This window comes from Dreissena polymorpha, chromosome 11 (genome assembly GCF_020536995.1).
Source record: "Dreissena polymorpha isolate Duluth1 chromosome 11, UMN_Dpol_1.0, whole genome shotgun sequence".
Taxonomy (NCBI): domain Eukaryota; kingdom Metazoa; phylum Mollusca; class Bivalvia; order Myida; family Dreissenidae; genus Dreissena; species Dreissena polymorpha.
Genome location: NC_068365.1, coordinates 53,419,071 through 53,439,270, shown reverse-complemented (window position 1 = coordinate 53,439,270; position 20,200 = coordinate 53,419,071). Strand labels below are relative to the sequence as shown.

Sequence of the window (20,200 nt, the reverse complement as noted above, 5' to 3'; positions counted from 1 at the left end):
AAAATAATTTTTATTCCCCCGGTAGGGTGGCATATAGCAGTTGAACTGTCTGTCAGTATGTCAGTGTGTCAGTATGTCAGTCAGTCTGTCCGTCCGTCCGAAAAAAAACTTTAACATTGGCCATAACTTTTTCACTATGGAATATAGCACTTTGATATTTGGCATGCATGTGTATCTCATGGAGCTGCACATTTTGAGTGGTGAAAGGTCAAGGTCATTCTTCAAGGTCAAATGTCAAATTTATGGCGTCTGTCCGTCCTAAAACTTCAACATTAACCGTAACTTTTTCAATATTGAAGATAGCAACTTAATATTTGGCATGCATGTGTATCTCATGGAGCTGAACATTTTGAGTGGCGAAAGGTGAAGGTCAAGGTCATCCTTCAAGGTCAAATGTCAAATATATTGTGTCTGTCCGTCCAAAAACTTTAACATTGGCCATAACTTTTTTAATATTGAAGATAGCAACTTGATATTTGGCATGCATGTGTATCTCATGAAGCTGCACATTTTGAGTGGTGGAAGTTGAAGGTCAAGGTCATCCTTCAAGGTCAAAAAATAATTTTAAAAAGTTTAAAGCCGCGTTCTCATAAAGCTGCACATTTTGAGTGGTGGAAGTTCAAGGTCAAGGTCATCCTTCAAGGTCAAGGTCATCCTTCAAGGGCAAAGGTAAAAAAATAAATCAAAGCGGCGTTATCATGAAGCTGCACATTTTGAGTGGTGGAAGTTCAAGGTCAAGGTCATTCTTCAAGGTCAAAAAATAAATAAATTCAAAGTGGCGTTTTCATGAAGCTGTACATTTTGAGTTGTGGAAGTTCAAGGTCAAGGTCATCCTTCAAGGTCAAGGTCATCCTTCAAGGTCAAAGGTAAAAAAAAGAGAAAAATTTCAAAGCGGCATTCTCATGAAGCTGCACATTTTGAGTGGTGGAAGTTCAAGGTCAAGGTCATCCTTCAAGGTCAAAGGTAAAAAATAAATAAAAAAATTTCAAAGCGGCGCAATAGGGGGCATTGTGTTTCTGAGGAACACATCTCTTGTTTTTTTCAAACATGGTTAAAAAACAGAAATATTTATTTTTATTATTTTATTTTTGAAATACCGTCCAACCATCCAACCCAAGAATCCACCCCCCCAAACAAAAATTAATTCTTTTTTGCATTTTTTGGGGGCATTTTTGGAAGATAATGTAATAAATGACCACACCCCCACAGTATACACCCCTCTCCACTCCACCCCTCCCTCCTTTGTGATTGAAATTGAGATAGGTCCCTACACCTTTAAAAAGAAAAATAGATGAGCGGTCTGCACACGCAAGGCGGTGCTCTTGTTATACATTATAGTTGTAATGTTTAATTGTTTTTACATTATCACATACCATCAAGTCAGTGAACTACAATGGTAACTGCTATTCAATAAAACAGCATTCTCCATAGTATTGCTCTGACTAGACTTAACAAACGAAAATATGCTTTCATATATTTCTGTATCATTTTAAATAATAAAAAGAAACATTATTTGATTTGCATGCATATCATACCATTCAGGGCTCAGGACTTCTATGTTTTGACACAACAATTGATACACTCACACTTTCCATGTACATGACCTGACGCTGTATATGTAGCATGATTTTTGTGCCATTTTATCGAGACAAAGAATCAACACAAAAAAACATGAGCACATTTCATTTGAAGCTAGAATTTGTAAACATTGCTTTACCATAAAAAATTGGAAGTATGTTTCAGATTACAAATTATATCAGATGAGAATTAAACACAACATTAACAGTTGTGTATTATGAGTTCAATGATTATTCGTAAAAACACTTTACGTATAGATTGTTTACAATATTATCCGTGAAATGCATAATTTCCATGAGGATTACATCCGGTTGCCATCATCAGTTTTTTATCCCTCGCCAAAGGCGGAGGGATATGGAATTGGGCTTGTCCATCCGTCAGTCATTCCATCCATCCATCCGTCTGTCACAAACAAAATTATTGCTATATCTCAGAAACTATTTAAGATATCAACATGAAACCTTATAGGTTAATAACAATGATTGACATACCCAAGAGACCGCTAACTGCACCTTTTTCTCTGAAACAGTTTCAAAGGCGGAGCTATACACGTACTCAAGCATAATGGGACGATTGCAAGCGAGTTACAAACACGCGATTGGTTAAGCATATCGCTTCTCTAAACAAAGGAATCCAATTTTGTCGGCGAGAAAGGTGTTCTTTATGGCTTCTTGACAGGAAACGGCTTTCCTTTGATGACGTCAAACTGTCGATTCACACATATTGAGAATTTTCGCGAGACTTTAAATGATGTCCTTGATTCTTTGTTTACATGAACAGTAAACAAACAACACCTGCTTACATGAAGACTTTGGATTAAATTATCAAAATAAAAACAAGAGTAATTGCAAACTGTGATTATATTAATTGGTAAGTATCAGTAAAAATACGACGTTTTGTTAGTCGTAAATCAACGATTTATTTTATACAACAACAACAACTATTGCCGCGGGGATCAATCTTCGTCGAATTTCATTATTTTTTTCATGGAGTTTCATTATTTTTTTCATGGACCACCTCATAAGTCGATACCGTTTTTTTAATCAAATTTTGGAGGTAAAAAATCTCGACTTATGACTGCATTTTTACGGTAGATATCAATGAGAAGTGCCATGTACAAAAACCATAACCCTACACTTTCTTTAATAAGAGTAATTGCCCTTTGTTAGTTTTTTGTATGATGAATTTTTTCAGGGCTATATATATCTCAGATCCGGGCTGCAAGATTTCAATATGAAACGTCATGAGTTTATTGATATTAATACGGAGAATTGCCATGCTTAAGAACCAGAACCCTTCACTTTTCAAGAGTTATTGTTTTTGTTATATGATGGAACTTTTCACGGCTATATCTCATGATACAACATTTCAACATGAAACTTCATGGGTGTGTAGAAATCAATGGAAAGAAATGCCATGCACAAGAACCATTACCCTGCACTTTCATAACTAAGAATTTATGCCGTTTGTTGTTTTTGTATGATGTACTTTTCAAAGCTGTATCTCCGATATGCTACAAGATTTTAACATGAAAATTTACGGGTGTGTTAGATATCAATAAGGAGAATTGCACTTCATAAAAACCTTCCATAACCTTCATAAAAAATTACCCTATTACTACAGGTATTGAGCGCTTATAAGTGCTGGCGCTTATCCAAAGCTTGTGGTCTCATTGGCCAATATCCATTTTTTAACACTGTAACGACGCTCAGCCTTTAGGCGGGCTTCAGTTGGGTAAAAAGATACATGCACATGTACATGACAGACGATCGTAAAAGCGAAGTCGATTTAGCTTTGATCTTTCAAAAATACCCCTGGATATCGTATGCACACATTTTCTCGCAAACATGCTGAAAATGTGCACAAGCTTTGGGGGAAAAGCGCGAACCACGCAGTCTAGAATGAACACTGCAGTCTGTTTATGTAAATGTCTGTCCTGACAATTGTCTCGACTGTTCTTTATCATTATATTGAAGGATTTCCAAAATGCAAAGCCAAACTGATCACATGTTCAATTTTAAGGTAAAATTTTGAGGTCAAATATCAATCTGCATACTTTTTCCCTGCCAAAAATCACTTATAATCATTCAATTGGGAAATGGGCATTCTCTCTTTAATGTGCGAATCATCTTTATTAATCGTTTTCTGTTCATATGTCATGAAACATACCAATGAACAACTGAATTTAAATTTAGATTTTATGCAACATTTAAAAGTCTTTGAAAAAAATAATGAACCAATATTTGTCATTATTTAAATTGCCTGAAGAACTTATATTTCATCTGTTTCTATGAAGATTCTGACATATAATTTAGCAAAAAGTATTTATATAAAAATGTTCTTTTCAATGTTTGAAATCAAATCAAGCGTAGGAGATCAGCTAAGTGATTTACAGTTTAATGCTTCTTTGACTTTATGATTGCAGTCTTATTAAAATTGGCAAATTTGTACAGCACTGTAGGTCCTGTAAAATAGAAAAAAATACAGGACCACCTCATGTTTTAAAGGATACTTAGTATAAAATTAAAATAACCCAGATTTATTGATGGGATCAATGTGTCAAGGCCGTCTTGTTTATTTTACCTGATTCACCTCAAAGGCCATACTTTAAGATCAAAAGTCAAATTCCACCATTCATTTCAAAGACATTTGTCAAGGCATTTTGTGAAGGTGTTAATCATTGTAGCGATGGATCTATGTTTGTACATACATGGAGAAGACTTTTATTTTAGGTTTGCGAATACTTCTTGTTGGACATACTGGTCATGGAAAAAGCTCAACTGGGAATTCCCTTTTGGGAGAGAATAGGTTCATGGTGAAAAGATCATCTCGTTCTGTCACCGAACGAGTACAGCTAGAGGTATGTTGATGTACAATTTATTATTATATCCCCTTTGCAAAATAGTCCAGGCATTTTATAACCTGCTTATGCAAAAGTTCTTCAACCTTGTTATGAATCATAGATTGGCCTGTCTGAAAATACCATGTACTAATATGATATATTGCAATACTGTAACAATTAATAAAAAAACATTAATATCTTTTTTCAATAAAAATATACTTTAAATACGCGTTTTATTTATTTGAAATGTGGTTTAGTAACAGATAATAAAAGGTTGTTATGATTGTCTGTCTGTCCATTCGTCCTTGCAACTATCTCCTCCTACACTATAAAAGCACTAGAACCTTGAAACTTACACACATGGTAGCTATGAGCATATGTGCGACCATGCGCTATTTGGAATTTTGATCTGACCCCTAGGTCAAAAGTTACGGGGGTTTGGGTGGGGCCCGGTCAGAGATTTTCACTCATTTGTATGCCCCCCAGTATGGTGCATTGGCCATAACTTTTGCAATATTGAAGTTAGCAACTTGATATTTGGCATGCATGTGTATCTCATAAAGCTGCACATTTTGAGTGGTGAAAGGTCAAGGTCAAGGTCAAGGTCATCTTTCAAGTTCAAAGGTCAAACAAACAAATCCAAAGGCAGTAATAAGCTTGAAAGGGAGGTAAGTAATGAACCTGCCAAATGATATAAAAAATCAATCAAAGGGGCGCAGGAGGGGGCATTGTGTTTCTGACAAACTCAAAGGTAAAAAAAAACAAATCCAAGGGAAGTAATAAGCTTTAAAGGGAGGTAAGTAATGAACCTGCCAAATGATTTTTTTTTAATAAATCAAAGCGGCGCAGGAGAGGGCATTGTGTTTCTGACAAACACATCTCTTGTTATATGTTATTTTACATTAACTTCTTCATTTCTACACCGATTCACTTCCAATTGATACTGAACATCTCTTATGACAATACGGTCAATCTCAACTATGCATGGCCCCATTACCAATCCTGGGGTGCCCCCTGGTATTAAACATGCGGCGTGGGGATACGCGTCGGCCTCAGCCGCGCCATTCCTAGTTGTGATTTGAAACTTTGGAACCTCAAATAAAAATGTGCTTAGAAATTAAATATTTATTAGTCCCCTTCCAGTGAAACCGGAGAGGGACTTATGGTTTTTGCTCTGTGTGTCTGTCAGTCTGTCACACTTTTCTGGATCTTGCGATAACAATGCTTCTGCACCAATTTGGTAAACATGGTCTTAATCTTTTGTGCATATAAGTATCCTTGATATTTTGTCTGAAATTTACATAACAGACTGTTTATATGCTTTTAATAGTGCAACTTACACTAAAATGTTATCAAAGAAATAAGCAGTAGATATAATACAAATCATCTGTTCTTCTTTTCAAAATTATGTGTATGAAAAACTATGAATAGAAACAAAATGCAACGCTGTTGAAAAGCTTCTATTGGTTTTTATTTATAGTGGACTGTATGACTATTTATCCCCACGCTTTTTGAAAAGCGTGGGGATATTGTGGTTATCTCCGCCGGCCGTCTGTCCGTCCTATCTACTCCTACACTATATGCACTAGAACCTTGAAACTTACACACATGGTAGCAATGAGCATGTGTGCGACCCTGCACTATTCAGAATTTTGATCTGACCCCTGGGTCAAAAGTTATGGGGGTTTGGGTGGGGCCAGGTCAGAGATTTTCACTAATTTTTATGCCTCTGGTATGGTGCATTGGCCATAACTTTTGCAATATTGAAGATAGCAACTTGACATTTGGCATGCATGCATATCTCATGGAGCTACACATTTTGAGTGGCTAAAGGTTAAGGTCAAGGTCATCCTTCAAGGTCAAAGGTAAAAAAAACAAATCCAAGGGAAGTAATAAGCTTTAAAGGGAGGTAAGTAAATAACCTGCCAAATGATAAAAAAATAAAATAAATCAAAGCGGTGTATTTAGTATTCAATTGTTTGTGTTAACTCATCTGTGCAATGGTTTAGCTCATCCATCTAATGTTTATACAAGGGATTATAAAATATTGGCGAAAAGGGACACCTGTATATGGCAGAATAGATAGAATGCAGTCAAGCATAAAAAACATGAGAAACTCATGGAATAGAGCTTCAAGGAATCTATAACAGGGCTGAAACTTTCACTTTGTTCAATTACAATTTTAGACTCATTACTGAAAATCTGTCAAAATGTTCAAGTGGGAAAAATGTGAGAAACAATTTAAAGCAAGATGGACTTTGAACAGGCACATCAAAGACAGACATGAAATTCAACATATTCATTGTTGTGTACAAGATTGTGATAAAAATTTCTGAGATGCTACTATTTAGTCAACCATTTAACCTCAAAACATAACTTTTCCAAAACAGAAGCAAGAATTGGCTATAAGAGAGCATGTTCAGCCATCTCATAAGTCATTCCAATTAGGATGACATGTACATAATTGACTACAGTGAAGATTATTAGATTTGTTAGGAGAGCAGGATGAGGAGGAGAAATTTGGGTATAGATTTTCACTCATTGTTTAGGTTAGTTTACATTAACTTCTTCATTTCTACACCGAATTACTTCAAATTTATACTGAACATCTCTTATGACAATACGGTCAATCTCAACTATGCATGGCCCCATTGCCAACCCTGGGGCGCCCCTGAGTCAAACATGCGGCGTGGGGATACACGTCGGCCTCTGCCGCGCCATTTCTAGTTAGATTTGTTGTTTGTGTGTGTTTTTTTTCAGGCTGCTCAGAGATTTGGAAGAAACATTCAGATTACTGATACTCCAGGCTTCTTTGATACAAACATGAGCAATGACCATATTCAAAGACAGTTGTTAGCAACCGTTGTTGCCACATGTCCAGGCTTCAATGCAATTCTGTTTGTCGTATATGCATCCACAATTACTGAAGAAATACAATCAACAGTTGATCTGATGCTGGCAAGTTTTGGTGAAGACGCAAGTGAATTTGCATTTCTATTACTGACCAACATTGCAAATGAAAAAGATAAAGTAGAATACCTTGCAGATGCCTTATCTGATGCTAATTCCAAATTATTGCTGTTAGTAAGCCATTGTAAACATAAGGTTTTATTCATTGACAACACAGCAGATCAATGCAGTTTGGAGAAAATGTCAGAAGATATCATTGAAGCTATCTGCATTAATGCAAAAAATAATTACTTTAGTAATGACTGCTTTCAACAGGTAGCCATAGAATTAGGGAGGTTAGGTGGACAGAGTTCAATGGAAAGTTTAGAGGATGTAAATAGCAAGAAGAAAGTTTTGGAAGAAAATAAGCTCCTGGAGGCTCTGTATTTAGTTGTGCAGGGTTTGGCGTGCTTTGGGAAAGCATTCTTTTATGTGTCTTCAGCAGCACATGAATTGTATATGAAGTTGGGAGGAATAAAGGAAGTGGCTGCATTGATGAAGAAGTAAAATTTAAAACTATGGATAGGAAGAAAACTAGCTTAACCTATGAATATATCTTGAATTGTTAATTTATCAATATCGGAGACTTTATTTTATTGCAGAAACTTCAATTTTTCAATTAACATGTTTGTAAGTATTTTCATTCAAATGATTTGCTTTGCAGTCACACTAGATGTATTTTATAAGTCCAAAAAAATGTGTGTGGTGTGTTTTTCAACATAGATTTCAAAAAATCAAAAGGGGAGGTAGTTGGCCAAAACTTTTTTTTACATATACACGAGTTATTTCCAATTTTTAAAATGATAGTTGATGTCAGATATCTTTCAAAAATCTTACAAACATTTCTTTCTAAATGAAAACTGCACAAATCAAATGTAGCAAAAATGATCAAAACTTAACATAAATACATAACAAGTTTAATTAAGGACAGCACAAACAACTATAATTGATATGGTTATTGTCAAAAAAACGTGTTTATGCCTTACAGCCAAGAAAGTTATATGTTTTTATCACAAGCAATTATATAAACCACACTTTTTAACAAAACACACAAATAATGTCTTAAATGGATGGTCAGCGTTAAAATAAATAATTTAATATTTTATATGTTTCTTTAGCTCTAAATATAATACAGAACAATCAAATTATACAGTTATGCGAATTATTGCACCGTAATATGTTTGTCCACTAAAAAAATATGTTTGTCCAATACCAAAGCCTTCATTAAAAACAATGTTTCACCACTTGATAACATATTTTGGAGAAGCACAATACTTATAAATTATTAATATGATAACTGATGTTGTGTTCTGTAAGTATTGTCAACGTAAATTAAAACTGAAGTTGAATTCAAGTAGACCGGAACTGCTCAAAATTGAAATATTGACATATGGTAAGTATGCACTATTTATGAAAAAAGTGCATTTTTTCTAATTGTACTTGACTTTTATTCAATAGACTACTTTTTATGCCCCTGAAGTGATCGGACTGTCCGTCAGTCTTTCCGTCTGTCCGTCACACTTTGCGTTTAGGTTTCGAAAAATGCTCATAACTTCTATGTCCTTTGAGATATATTACCTTCATATTTGGTATGCATGTGTACAAGATATGAGTATATGAACAAGGCCTTGCCATACACACAAAAATTTTGACCCCTGTGACCTTGATCTTGAACTTAGGGTCCGCGTTTAGGTTTCAAAATCTGCGTTTAGATATAACCTTTATATTTGGTATGCATGTGTATATGGACAAGGCCTTTCCATACGCATACAAAATTTGACGCCTGTGACCTTGACGGTGATTTTAGGGTCCGCGTTTAGGCTTCGAAATCTGCGTTTAGGTTTCTAAAAATGCTCATAACTTCTATGTCCCTTGAGATATAACCTTCATATTTGCTATTCATGTGTATTTGGACAAGGCCTTTCCATACGCACAACAATTTTGACCCCTGTGACCTTGACCTGGAACTTAGGGTCCGCGTTTAGGTTTCGAAATCTGCATTTAGGTTTCGAAAAACGCTAATAGCTTCTATGTTCCTTGAGACATAACCTTCATATCTGGTATGCATGTGTATATGGACAAGGCCTTTCCATACGCACACAAAATTTGACCCCTGTGACCTTGACCTTGAACTTAGGGTCTGCGTTTAGGTTGCAAAAGCTGCGTTCAGGTTTCGAAAAATGCTCATAACTTCTATCAAAGGGTTTATAGGGGGCATATGTCATCCTATTGTGACAGCTCTTGTTTATTCACTCTTATCTCCAGTAGTAAGAAGTGCTCAGGGTTGTTTTACAGGTCAGTTAACTGTCTTTTGACATTGTCTTATGACATAAACAATGACATAAACAGGTTTGATATCTTGTTTCATATGTGTTCTGATCAGTTTTCATTATAATCTTGTAACAAGAAATGTCTTCAGAAAAAACAATAAGAGTTGAAATAAATGTTTAGATGGTAGGCTGAATAGGCTGAATTACAATAAAATGACCACCACTATAATCTGTTTCAGTATAAATAATAAGATCTTAAAGGCTAGTCACTTTTTTGTAAAAGGTTTTGCTTGCTTTTTAAAATCATTCATTTACGCATCTTCAGCTACATATTAAGCTTATATGAAATTGGGAGAAATAAAGGAGTTGCTGAATAGAATTTAATTAATAAAATAAATTCAACAAACAGCAATTTAAGAGTTACTGCAAACTAAATATTTCTATTTTATCTGTATTCTATTTTTATCTGTAGGTAGACTCGAACACCAAACTTACAGTCAGTAACTGAGAGCATTCTGGAAAAAAAAAATCCAGTAAAATATTGTTTTAAAGAAAATAGATTCCTAAGCCCAAGGCCTATAACTTTGTCAAAAATCAATGAATTGGAACAAAACACAAGTTTAATCTGTAAGTCATGCGGGTAGACTAACACACCAAAGCTCTGGTCAATATCTGCAAGCATTCACTAAAAAAGTTTTAAAAAATGCCATCTTAAAGAAAATGCCTTCATCCAAGGCCTGTTACTTCGCCAATGCAATGCCATTTATTGATGGATTTTGGAATAACCTTGCACAAATTGAAACCATCGTGTCACATGTACCTATAAAGTGGCTTGTTTGTGACACAAGTGAAGTTTTGAGACAATAGCTGAATGCGTAGGCATCTGTGACCTATGAACACCTGTTGTGTTTTTATTTTTATGGTAAAAACTGTAATGTGTTCTTATACTGTCTCAGACCAAGTCCGTGTAACGCAGAGATAAAAAACCTGTAATAAAAACACAGTTATTACTAAAAAATCATAAAATCTGCTAACAACAGTTTTGTTAGCTCCACTGGCCAGAGGGGCTTATGTCATGGTCCTGTGTCCGTCGTGCGTGCGTCTGTGCGTGCGTTAACTTTTTCTTTAAACATCTCCTAAACTACAAGTCCAATTCTGATAAAACTTCTCACAAATGTTCCTTGGGTGAACCTCTTTCAAATTTGTTCAAATTATGCCCCTGGGGTCAAATTTGACCCCGCCCCGGGGATCACAAAACTGAACATATGCTTATATAAAGCCTCTTTTGTGCAAACTTTAAAAATCTTCCTGTCCATAACCATTATAGTTCTCTACCAAGTTTGTTCAAATTATGCCCCTGCAGGGGCCAAATTTATCCCTTGAAGGCTCTCATTAAAAAGTTGTATAAGAAAATTTGATTAGTAAAAAAACATGGCAACAGGAAGTCGTTGAACTTTGCATGTTTATGCGTTTTTGCTATTTATTCATTATGGGATGAATAAACTATTTTCTTCTCAAACTAAAAGTTTATCAAAAAACACTTGGAATAACTTTTTAATTATAAGAGATAAATGCATACATGTCGAGCGTGAAAGGTAGACAAACATGTTAACTTTCCATAAATGTTAACCCTTTACCAAACGACTCATTTTGGACTGCCCCAGATTGAAAGAGATTGCAGACGAAAAATAATATTGTAAAGGACTATTTATAAATTGGCTGGGTGGGGTAGAAATCATTGTGATAAAAGGAGAAATTGCTCATCATGAGCAATTTCTCCTTTTTGAAACTGGAAGTCCTGTTTTTAAAACGAAAACAAACTCTTCAGAAGGAGTTATGGTCTATTGGAACGTCAGATGGAAGAAGTAAAGGAAAGTTAGGTAAAGCTAATTGTTTGTCATGATATCTCTTTAACCCTTACGCCATATGCAAGTAGTGTTGCCATGATCGCAACATCTTGATGAATTATAATTCAATTTTTTGTCTCATAAACATTTACTTTGTTTAATAAACAACCTCTACAAAGTTATCATTCCTACTGCCTTTCGGCACCTCATGAACCTGAAAAACTCGTAACTTTATGTTTCCTCAGGCAAATATCTTCTTTGTATAAAAAACAATTTTTTCACCATGTAAACAATCGTGCTACACTTACTAATGCGCCAAGAATGAAGTAAAGTTCAGGTATCTACGTCATTAGGTATTTTGCATATGTCATGAACTATATAAGTAACAGAAGCTTTGAAACCTACAAACACTTTTTGGAATTATGGAAAAATATTCATGATTGAATGAAGGAACTTTCATTAATCTTATAGAACAATCATAGATTTGATCTTCAGCATCTAAAAATATGCGAAATAGAAAGAACAACAATATCTTTTGGAGAGATCAATGTACCTACGTTATAAGAAAAGGACCTGTGCCACAATTCCTGGGCTTTTTAGTTAACACCGTAGTAACGTTTTCCATATATAAAAATGCTCACCCTTCCAACTTTAAGGGCCCAGTGGGACGAGGGATAGAAAGAGAAAGTCACATGCTTGAGTACATTTCAACCCATGCGCATTGCACGCATTTTTCGCATAAAAAAACAGTGGAGCGATACAGGGCCATCATGGCCCTCTTGTTTCTAATTGTTTAAGGTGAGCAATGTAGGGCAGTGATATGTTGTTGTGTTTCTGTACACATTTGTTCAAATTTGTTATGATCCTGGGATGAAAACTGACCATAGTGAGTGCAGGGCATTCATATGGTGTACTTGGGCTTGCATAGAAAAAATGCTTGAACAATTTCTGAAGCTACAAGATCCAGATGTTTGGTGTTTGGTGTGTTACATCATATATTATACCAAATATAATCTTTTCTTGTTTAACATTGGTCTTGCTCTGAATGGAACCTGGTTTCCTTAAAAGCCTGGAGTGTCATAATCTTCTCCAAGATATGATGTTTTGTATGTGAATTCATGTAGTAATTAATGTAGCATGCTATCATGGCCCTCTTATCTTCCGGTTAAGATTGGACAAAGTCTTTGTTTTGGTTAACTATAGATCATAATAATTTTACTTTACCTGTGACAAAGGGACTTAATTCTTTTTAGCCAATTAGTTCAGCGCTCCCAGACAATTGCTGTAACATGCTTGTAAAACAGTAGTTTACTTATTATGATGTTTTCAGTGATTTACAGGAAAAGACATTTACCGGTAATGAATTCTTGTTTTTTGAAGCAGCCATTAATTTTTTAGTGGACAAACACAATTGATGTTTTTTTCAGAGAGCAGATCAATTTGGAAAAACAATCGAGGTGGTTGACACTCCAGACATATCCTTCTTAGCTTCTTTAAATGTTGGTCCATCTTCAACCTATGATGCAGTCCTGTTTGTTTTAAGACCAGATAGGTTTTCTCCAGACTTGGTAGAGGCAGTTGATATGTTTATTAAATCATTTGGTCAAGCAGAACATCTGTTTGTAGTGTTGACACATACTAAAGATGAACAATCAAAACAAGATTACATAAACAATAATGAGTTTTTGAGTTTTTCAAACTTAACAAAGCATTGTAACAAAAATATTTTGTTTATTGACAACACAGCTGCCTTTCAAATCAAGAATGCCATGGCATGTAATATCATTAGCATAATTGAGGAACAATGCCACTCTCCAAAAGATTTTGACAATCCATGGCCTGAGTGCAGTACAGTTCTATCTCCATGGTGCAGCTTTGTTTAAAAGCTTATTATGAACAAATATAATAACCACAGTCAAACACCTCTTTTTAGCTCACCTGAGCACAACCTGCTCAATGGTTAGCTTTTGTGATCACCTTTTGTTCGTCATCAGTCGTCTGTCGTCAACAATGGTCTTATTCACACTTAAGAGGCCACATTTACTGTCTGATCTTCATGAAACTTGTTCAACAGATTTGGCACAATGATATCTTGGATGAGTTCGAAAATTGTTCTGGTTGGTGGAAAAAACATGGCCACCAGGCTAACATTTATAGTTCAATCTTCATGAAACTTGGTCAGAACATTTGTGCTCAGGATATATTGTGTTGCACAGAACAGGTAATTTCCTTTGCAACTGAGTTGAGCGACTTTGGGCCTTTCAGGCCCTCTTTTTTAATTCAAACATATTGCTATGTATCTCCTGGTTTTGCAAACAAATTACACTGTGTTATTAATATTTGTATACACACATATAGTATTGTTCGGATCATCATCTTTTATTATTTAAGAGCAAAACTGACATATCAATATTTAATTCAACGCTGTTTTTTGTTAAACATGTCTTGTTATTATTTGTTGTGTGTGTGTGTATGTATTGTATTTACCATTTTATGTATAAATTATTGTTGATGTCTTCTCAATGTTAATCTTTTTTTATCAATGTAAATCTGTACATGTATAATTTAAATCTTCTTGAATATATTTATTCCAATCAGTTTTATATTCAGTATATTGTAAAGGAACAGTTAAGAATAAAAGGCTAAACAGGGTGATGCATAAAATTTGGTATGAGGAAAGTCTTTAAATAAATTTAAGTTCAATTTATTATAAAAGTTTACAACAATTTAACAATATTCCAATTTTTGTTTGACATTTGAGGAATACAAGGAGGGGTAAATACAAAGTAACTAGGTTTGAGAATCCTATTGTTTTTGTCTGAAACCTAGCTTTCCTGTATTCTGTTGTCACATCAAAGTAATCTAATTTGTTTAACCTCAGTTCTTTTTGCAAATCAATGGTAACAAGAAAATATTAAACATCATTGACTTAGGACATTTCAGTGCTTCTTGAATAAATTTCTACTAGTTTTGAAACATCTTTAATGATGCACACTGACATAAGAAAAGCATGTACAATGTTTAAGCAATTATAATGATGAAAGTGTAGTTTAAATGTTATTGTCATATTAATATTAAGCATAATTTTGTCACATGCCGCCTTAAATATTTGGTATTAAATAATAGGATGGCCATTAAGCCTTGGAACATTTTTATAACAGAAGGAAAACTGTTTCGATGATATTTTAATATTACTATATTTTTGACTTTGTGTTCTTTCTTTTTTGTGATTTACTATATCATTAAAATGTTTAATGGTTGAATAACAATTTTGTTAATTATTTTTCCCAAAGTCAACAATTTTCAATATACAATATGATAACTTCCATGTTTATATTGAACAAATTAAGTTCAGTAGGTATCGAAGGACAGGTAACATTGTGTTTGCTGTAACTGTGTTCGCAATTTGAATGGTTTACTACAGACTATTTGATGAAGAATCATTTATAAAAATAACATCAAGTTGAAAAACAATTTGTAGAAAATATAAAAACATTGCGTTTTTTATGCCCCCGGATCGATAGATCGGGGGTATATTGTGTTTGTTCTGTCTGTCTGTCATTCTGTCCAAAACTTTAACCTTGGTTAAAGTTGGAAAACTTTTGCAATATTGAACATACCAACTTGATATTTACCATACATGTGTATCTCATGGAGCTGCTCATTTTGAGTGGTGAAAAGTCAAGGTCAAGATCATCCTTCAAGGTCAAAGGTCAAATATCATTGTATTTTTCTTTCCTAAAACTTTAACCTTCGTTAAAGTTTTACCATAACTTTTTTAGTATTGAACACAGCAACTTCATATTTGGCATGCATGTGTATCTCGTGGAGCTGCACATTTTGAGTGGTGAAAGGTCAAGGTCATCCTTCAAGATCAAAGGCCAAAAATAAAATATAAAATAAAATTAATTTCTCCATTCAATCTCTTACTTCTCGTGGAGCTGCACATTTTGAGTGGTGAAAGGTCAAGGTCATCCTTCAAGGTCAAAGGTAAAAAAAAAGTGGCGCATTAGGGGGCATTGTGTTTCTGACAAACACATCTCTTGTGTAATTGTATTTCTGATGGATGCATTGTTTTCGTTATAGCAGAAAATTCTAATACCGTTGCAAATTTCATATGCAAAACAAGTCTGCATTTAAATAATTATTGATTGAAATGTCTGTGTATTGCTGCAATAATGTGAAAAAAATGATGTGCACAATGCGCTTAGATGACGCTTTCATTGAAAATAGTTTTGGTAACAAATAAAGATGCTTAGGGAGATTAACACTGTGTGCATTCAATCTTATCATGACGTGAGTAAGTTAATCTCTTAAAAAGATGTACACACACAAATTAAAAGAATATTACAGAAAGTTTGAGGCTTATAGAGTGAGTTGTTCACAGATTTTGGCATGTTTCGATTTTTTTCATATAATGCTTAAAATTGATAAATGTAAACATCGAAACTAAAGATTTCCAGTTTATAACAAGAATAAAAGTAATAATAAAAAGTTAACCTTTCCTTGGCTCCAACCATTTACACTTTGAGTAAAAGTTAACCGCATAAATCACTCGGCCATCCATGCTGATACTCTGTATTGTGTATTTTATACTTTATATGAAAAATCTATGCATGGTCATAAAATATAAGAATAACAACAGAATTCTCCCAGTTATTCAATCGTTTTGCATTTGTAACACTTGATAATTTGCAGGTTTTTAAACTGTCAAAAGATGCATATGACGGGTATTTTAGATCATGATTAATGTGTTATTGTTTCATTGCAAATAACAAAACTGCAACCAAAATAATAAGAGCACCGCCTTGCGGGTGCAGACTGCTCATCTATTTTTCTTTTTAAAGGTGAAGGGACCTATCTCAATTTCAATCACAAAGGAGGGAGGGGTGGAGTGGAGGGGGGTGTATAGTGTGGAGGTGTGGTCATTTACTACATTATCTTCCAAAAAGGCAAAAAAAATGCAAACACAAATTTTAATTTTTTTTTTGGGGGGGGGGGGGGGGGAACCATGTTAATTTCAAAAAAATAATATTTGTGTTTTTTAACCATGTTTCAAAAAAAAATCTTTTTTTTTGGGGGGGGGGGGGGGGGTTGGGGGGTATTGTGTTAGGGTGTGGTGGTCATTTATTAGATGATCTTTAAGAAAAAAACAACACTTTTTTGGGGGGGGGGGGCGTGGGGGATGGTTTGGGTGGAGTCTATTGTGGTTTGTCAGGTAAGAGTTGTTTTGTCAAAGTATCAATCAAATCTAATCATAAATAAAGAAGTTATGGCAATTTTAGCAAAATTTAATAATTTGACCTTGAGAGTCAAGGTCATTCAAAGGTCAAGGTAAAATTCAACTTGCCAGGTACAGTACCCTCATGATAGCATGAAAGTATTTGAAGTTTAAAAGCAATAGCCTTGATACTTTAGAAGTAAAGTGGATCTAAACACAAAATTTAACCATATATTCAAAGTAACTAAGTCAAAAAAGGGCCATAATTCCGTAAAAATGACAACCATAGTTATGCAACTTGTCATTTACTGTACTCTTATGAAAGTGTGTGAGTGTTGCAAGCATGAAAGCAATATCTATGATACTTTAGGGGTAAAGTGGACCAAAACATAAAACTTAACCAAATTTTCAGTTTTTTTAAGTATAAAGGGCCCATAATTCCGTCAAAATGCCAGTCAGAGTTACATAACTTTGCCTGCACAGTCCCCTTATGATAGTAAGTGTTGCAAGTATGAAAGCAATAGCTTTGATACTTTAGGAATAAAGTGGACCTAAACACAAAACTTAACCAAATTTTCAATTTTCTAAGTATAAAAGGGCACATAATTCTGTCAAAATGCCAGTCAGAGTTACATAACTTTGCCTGCACAGTCCCCTTATGATAGTTAGTAAGTGTTGCAAGTATGAAAGCAATAGCTTTGATACTTAAGGTTTAAAATGGACCTAAACACAAAACTTAACCAAAATTTTCAATTTTCTAAGTATAAAAAGGGCACATAATTCTGTCAAAATGCACGCCAGAGTTATCTTACTTTGCCTGCCCAGTCCCCTCATGATAGTAAGTAAGTGTACCAAGTTTGAATGCAATAGCATTGATACTTTATGAGGAAAGTGGACCTAAACGCAAAACTTAACCGGACGCCGACGCCGACGCCAGGGTGACGACAATAGCTCATATTTTTTTTTTCAAAAAATAGATGAGCTAAAAATCTAAAACAATTTTTATGTCACAGGTAGGGTTGCATATAGCAGTCCTTGTGGCACTCCGTTTTCCAGAGGTTTTTTTACTGAAACCTTTCAGATATTGAGCTGATGTTTGGTATGTGAGTCTTCCTATATGACCTACATCTGAAGTGTGTGTTTAGTTCCGGTCAATGGATTTTTGGCAAAGTTATTGGCCTTGAAAGTAGAAATTTTTTCTACAATAACAGTTTTCCTGATGTTTTTACGCAATGCTTTGAGATATTGAGCTGACTTTGTATGTCCCCCACCACTATAGTGGGGGACATACTGTTTTTGCCCTGTCTGTCGGTTTGTTTGTTGGTTTGATTGTTTGCCCCAACTTTTACAATTGCCATAACTTTTGCAATATTAAAGATAGCAACTTGATATTTGGCATGCATGTGTATCTCATGGAACTGCACATTTTGAGTGGTGAAAGGTCAAGGTCATCCTTCAAGGTCAAAAGGCAAATATATGGATCAAAATCGCTCATTTAATGTCACTTTTGCAATATTGAAGCTTGCAACTTGATATTTGACATGCATGTGTATCTCATGGAGCTGCACATTTTGAGTGGTGAAAGGTCATCCTTCAAGGTCAAAGGTCATATTTATGGGGACATAGTGTTTCACAAACACATCGCTTGTTGTATATGAGTTTACCTACATGACTTACAGATGAAGTATAAGTTTAGTTTCAGTCCATTGAATTTTGGTGACGTTATGAGCATTGGAATTAACATTTTTTTCTAAAATAGCTGTTGTTCAGCTTCAACCCCTATTAAGCGGCATTGTGTTTCACAATAACACGTCTTGAACGATTTTTCAATTTGCCAAAATATGAGCAGGTCCCTTTAAGATGTTTCTTAAGGATTCATACAATAAGAAGTTGTACCTATATAATGAACATCTGAGTCATTTTATAGTAAATACTTTTAGAAAGCGTTGGGGTATTAAACTTAGGTTCATATTCTGTTTTATTATGTTTTCATATAAAAGTTTATATGCCCTCTTAAAAAGTGCAAATGTCAATTGGTACATGCCAACGTTGAAATACTCTTGAACGAAAGATGGAGCTTGCTCAAACTTTCACAAATGAATGTTGAATTAGATGATCGTTATGAAAAGAATTTTGTGCAACCACAAGTTTAAGCAGCGTAATGGTGATTAGTGTTTGTTTCATGTCCCAAAGCCTTGTTAACAACTTTTTACTACTGAGTGCATCTCTTTCAAAGTTGAAATAAATGAGCTTAATGTGAAGATGATTGGAAAGTACCAAAAGAGGCTACAAATGTGGGCAGAATTGTGGCCATTTGTCTGTTTTTCAACAATAGAATTTATTGCCACAATATTTTGTGTTTTCAGCTTCTCTTTAATTTCTTGGTGGATCTTGTCAAACTTTCACATGTAGTTGAATTAATTTAATGTTGCCATGATAGCAAAAAAGGAATTTTGGTTGCAACAGTTTTGGCAAAATTAGGATCCTTTGTCTGTTTGTCCACTATGTAGTTGTGTGTTTTCAACTCTTTGTTAACTACTATTTGGATCTTGTTCAAACTACATGTATCGTAGTTGAATTCATCAATGTGTACATAATTACCGGTATGAAGAAAGGGATTTTGGCTGCGACTGGTTTTGGATCAAATATGGCCATTTGTCTTTATGTCCACTATAGACAATTAAGTGCATATGTCTGTGTCGAAACACTTGTTGTGTGGGCATCATTGTCTGTGACATATTTCTAGTTCACTCTACACTACAATGGGGAGCGGACAACGACAACGAGCGAGGCATGGTATTGTAATGCGCATGGGCGGGATAGATGGTTAGGGTAAGGGTTAGGGTTAGGTTTAGGGGTCGGGTTTGGGTTAGGGTTAGCCTTAACCCATACCTTAACCCTAACCCGACCCCTAGCCCTAACCCTAACCTAACCATAACCCAGGGTTATCTTCCCTATACCATGACTCGCTCGTTGTAATTGTCCTCTTCCCCACTACAATAGACAATACCAGAATCGATAAATTGACCGCCGCCATATTGGCTTTCACGTGACCCCGCCGCAATCTTGGTACTGAGGAATTTGACAGATAACAGCGTTCTACGTGGGTGTTACATATGTAATTTAAGTACAAAGCATTTATTGTTATTCAATTTTAAACATGATATAGTGGCGATATTTTAATGGTGATAATTAAATAATTAATAACTCCGAATATCAGGCTACATAATTCATATACATGTGTTTGTATAATAATTAAATAAAAACATTCAGATTAACATGATATGTAAATGGATCTTTTAATTTACCGACAGTGCCGCTATGTTAACAATATATCTCGTATTATCGAGCTTATACATCATTTGTAATTCTAATGATCGCTTAAATACTACTGATCTTTTAATACTAGCAAACTAAACGATTTGATAATGTTTATTGTAATTCATACATTAACAAGTTCGCAAAGGTTTTGTTTATTTTGTGTATATACGTT

General features: G+C 34.7%; 1 protein-coding gene across 5 annotated transcripts in view; it reads left to right on the top strand.

The window, feature by feature from the left end:
* Window positions 1-13,056, top strand: part of LOC127849599 (GTPase IMAP family member 7-like) — a 97,977-nt gene extending 84,921 nt beyond the window's left edge. For all 5 annotated transcript variants that reach the window (XM_052382326.1, XM_052382327.1, XM_052382325.1 and 2 more), the window contains 2 exons: window positions 4,311-4,438; window positions 7,181-13,056. In XM_052382326.1, the coding sequence (XP_052238286.1) occupies window positions 4,311-4,438; window positions 7,181-7,876 (824 nt within the window). In that variant the 3' untranslated portion in view covers window positions 7,877-13,056. The remainder of the gene's footprint in view (window positions 1-4,310; window positions 4,439-7,180) is intronic.
* Window positions 13,057-20,200: the final 7,144 nt, after the last annotated feature.